Source organism: Atractosteus spatula, unplaced genomic scaffold (assembly GCF_055471065.1).
Source record: "Atractosteus spatula isolate fAtrSpa1 unplaced genomic scaffold, fAtrSpa1.hap1 Scaffold_187, whole genome shotgun sequence".
Taxonomy (NCBI): Eukaryota; Metazoa; Chordata; class Actinopteri; order Semionotiformes; family Lepisosteidae; genus Atractosteus; species Atractosteus spatula.
The window spans coordinates 1-3,888 of NW_028296749.1; the positions used below are offsets into that span (position 1 = coordinate 1).

Sequence of the window (3,888 nt, forward strand, 5' to 3'; positions counted from 1 at the left end):
CATACAGTGAAAAATTAAGGAATTAATGATCATTAAAAAGTTAAAACTAAGATACAAAACACAAGAAATAACTGGAATTAAACAAATGAAAAGGGTCAAAGTGAGTGTTTATTTCCATATCATAATCAAGAATGTCATGGATATAGCCATGAGGACTATATTGCTTGTTTTTATATAGCTAGCATTGACGGCATGCATTCACCTTCCAGTGAAAAAATTCACAATCTCTCATAGGCAGTGCATGTCCATATTGCTGTGCCTATTAAATCAAAAACATTTACCCTCAGTGCCATCAGGCTCGGCCTGCTCCTCACGCTGCTTCTGCTTGAACCTCATGTTACCATAGTGCATCACAGCGCCAGTCATCTTATAGATGCCAACTTTCTCCTCCGAAGTGAACCCAAGAATGTCAATAGCACTCTGGGGGGAAAATGAAAATGTTTTTTGTGAGTTTCATCTGCATTTCTTATGTGAAAAGCTTCCACTAACCAACAGTACTTACGTCTGTGGCTATCAGCTCTTCACTATCATCAATGCTGGCAACACTGATCTCGCCTTGACTGACGTAAGGATAGTCATAGGGATTGGTAGTAATTAGAAGCATTTCTAAATGAAAGCAAAGAAATGAAAATTTGAATAGTTTAAATTTAAACAGTGGTGCAGTTAGCATTAGCATAGGTTAGCTTTCGGAGCCTGGATTTAACTCATGACCCGGATCTGTGTGGAGTTTGTACAGTATGTTCTCTCTTCACATGGGTTTCCTCCAGGTGCTCCAGTTTTCTCCTACAGTCCAAAGACATATTGGAAGGTTAATTAGCTTCTGGAAAAATGGGCGTATCTGGGAAAGCAGGGTGTATCCTGCTTATACCCATTGCTTGCTGAGATTGGCTATGGCTCCCCCATGCTTCTTGGAAGAAGCGGTTACAAAATGGATAGATATTTTAATTGAAAAATCATTATGAGTTGTGAAATCTGAAGTAAATTAGTATAATAGTGAATTAGTAAACATTTCCTGTAGATTACTAAACAAAGATAGCAATATTCATAATTTAATTGCAGTAAACATGAAATTGTAGAAGTCTGTTATACTTCACAGACAAACTTTCTGGGAATTTCATGTTGTCTCCTTTTGAAAATAATAATAGCACATAAAAGCTTTTTAGATGACTGTAACTATAAGGCTGTATTAATTAATAAAAGTACAAATTTGTGAAAATGTGTTTTTGTGCTGTTACAAACATATATGGGAAGTGATGTTGGACGCAATTTTCCTGAATATACAATCCATACACACAACAAACAATGTTCAACAAACATTTTTTGCCCTTACCAATGAGCTCTGGCTTCTTGTTTGACATAATCTGATAAAATATATGATAACTTCTTTCTGCTGAAAGCTGGAATGTTACCCTTGACTTCTCAAGCAAATCTGAAAATAAATCCCACAAGAAAATATCACAATGTTTAAAATGTAGATGTAAGGTACTGTACTGAATGTAACACTAAATTAAACTTAATCTGAACACATTTCAAACTCACAGGTTTCAATATCAGCAGAAGCCAGTTTTCCTGTTGTTCCAAAGTGAATTCTGATGAATTTACCCTGAAAAGAAAGCAGGAAAACATGAGAACTGTGAATCCTTTCGTTAAGGAGAATCAGACTGTGTGGTATGCAGAACTCACAAAGCGAGAGGAGTTGTCATTCCTCACTGTCTTGGCATTTCCAAAAGCCTCCAACAGAGGGTTGGCTGAAATGATTTGATCTTCGAGGGTTCCCTATAGGACACACATACAGTATATCAACAAAGAAACTGCTTCAGGAGGGTTTATACTGTATATGCTGCTTGTAAAAAAGAGGCAATATTTTTTAACCTGCATTTTGCCAGAGGTTTGCTCTTTCTTCTTGTCCCCAATTGCTGCGATTGTGGCAAAGTACTGGATGACACGTTTTGTGTTCACAGTCTTTCCTGCACCGGATTCTCCACTGAAAATAAAATCATGTTTTTTTTAGCAGTCTACACTAATCATATGAGTCTGATTCTGAATCAATACTAAGATGTATCAGGTACTTACGTGATCAGGATTGACTGGTTTTCTCGATCTGTAAAAGAAAAGGTTTATTAGTGCATATAACTTTTGATGTTATACTGTATATTAAAGCTCAACATATCAAAGTCTTAATTATTCATTTTTCATAAAAAGGTACTTTTACAATATTTTGTATTATTATACTTTCTATAATTATTTGCATTAATATTTATTTGTAAATTTATATATCTTGAAAAACATACTTCTGAAAAAACATATTGTTCTAACTATATAAATGCTTATTTAGAAGAGTTAAGTACCTGTGAGCATAAATTGATAGGCGTTATCAGAGATGGAGAAGATGTGTGGTGGAGCCTCTTGGCGTTTCTTGCCTCTATAGGCTGCTACAACTTCCTGATTGTACACTGGGAGCCACTTGTAGGGGTTCACAGTAACGCAGAACAGCCCAGAGTAGGTCTGAAAGGTAAAGCAATAAGATCAGAAATAGTAGCAGTAAGAATTAATTGTAGTATAACAGTGCTGTAACAGTACTTACATAGATCATCCATGCTGCATAACGCTCTTTGAGGTTATACAGCACAGAAGCTTCATTGAGATGAGTCAACATTGCCATGTCCTCAATTTTATCGAACTTGGGGGGATTCATTTGGAAGACTTGGTCTTCCTTCACCGTTAGAGTCTAAAAATTCAGAAAAGAAAAAGATAAATGGTAGCAATAGAATTCATAGTTAATACAGGCCGTGACAGTGATGCACATAGCATTGGTTTTAGTAGTGCTAGTGAAAGGCAGATTTACAGTAACCACCTAGATTTCAGCATGACACTTACTTTCCCAGCCTCAGTTTTGACGGTGGCTTTGCCCCCTTCTTTACTCTGGAGAACGCCTTTGACGTAAACCTCCTTGGGCTCCACTACGAACACAGCTGTTTTGGCGTCAAATGGTTTGTTCTGCGCCTCTATTCTTTCCCTTTCCGGTTTGCGTAAAAACGGGGCAGCCGCCCCAAAAACGGCCATCTCAGCATCAGAACTCATTGCTGCAAGTCACTAAAAGGAAATACATTTATTGACAAATCTGTAACTACCTAGACGTTACAGTGTATTCAATTATGTTGTAGGAACCAAATGGAATTACTGAGTACAATTCAATACTGCCTACTTATCAAAGGAACAGAATTGGTCTGCGTCTAATACTGAAATCTTTGTTCCCCCTTAGGGAACTCTGTTTCCAAATTGTGTTTTTTTTTAACCACACTAGAAATTCCAGTCGTTCCCAGTAGAAATTAGCAACTGGTTTCCAATGGCCCGAATTGCTATTTATTGGTTTGACCTGGTTTGACACTTTTAGTCAGTTCATTTATATTTCTAATCTAATGATTACCTGTAGAATGTACCGCTCTGGTCTACAGTAAACACCGACTGAAAAGTTTTCTACTGGAATTTCAAGTAGGTTATTAACTATTTATACTGTTAGATTTTGTATTATAAATATAGGTAGATTGCTATTACCTTGAGAAAGAAAAGATACATAGATAAATGCTTACCCTCCCTGATCCCAGGCAAGAAATACGGGATTCCTCAATTCTGTAATTTTAGAAAAGGACACATTATTCTACAAATGTGCTGTAAAATCGCATCTATTATTTACCCTGCTATTAACAAGAGAATTTTATCGGCATGTCTATTAAATTCATATACATCTGTTAATTAAATATTAATCCTGCAACAAATTCGACCAAACTAAATTAGTGGAGGGGTATTGCACACCGTATGACTTGTAGAAAGTTTAATATTTACGATATTTTAATGCTTTATTATCTGCTACATTAGAGTATATTTGTT

General features: G+C 36.2%; 1 protein-coding gene across 1 annotated transcript; it reads right to left on the reverse strand.

Moving 5' to 3' along the window:
* Window positions 1-281: 281 nt before the first annotated feature.
* LOC148808878 (myosin-2-like) lies at window positions 282-3,652 on the reverse strand (the record flags this gene model as incomplete). The annotated part of the gene is made up of 11 exons (XM_088909349.1): window positions 3,591-3,652; window positions 2,878-3,093; window positions 2,585-2,728; window positions 2,349-2,505; window positions 2,074-2,101; window positions 1,873-1,984; window positions 1,684-1,776; window positions 1,540-1,603; window positions 1,331-1,429; window positions 503-606; window positions 282-420 (listed from the first exon to the last, which is right to left on the reverse strand). Coding segments are annotated over exons 2-11 (1,144 nt in total), but the record flags the coding sequence as incomplete, so codon positions are not given.
* Window positions 3,653-3,888: the final 236 nt, after the last annotated feature.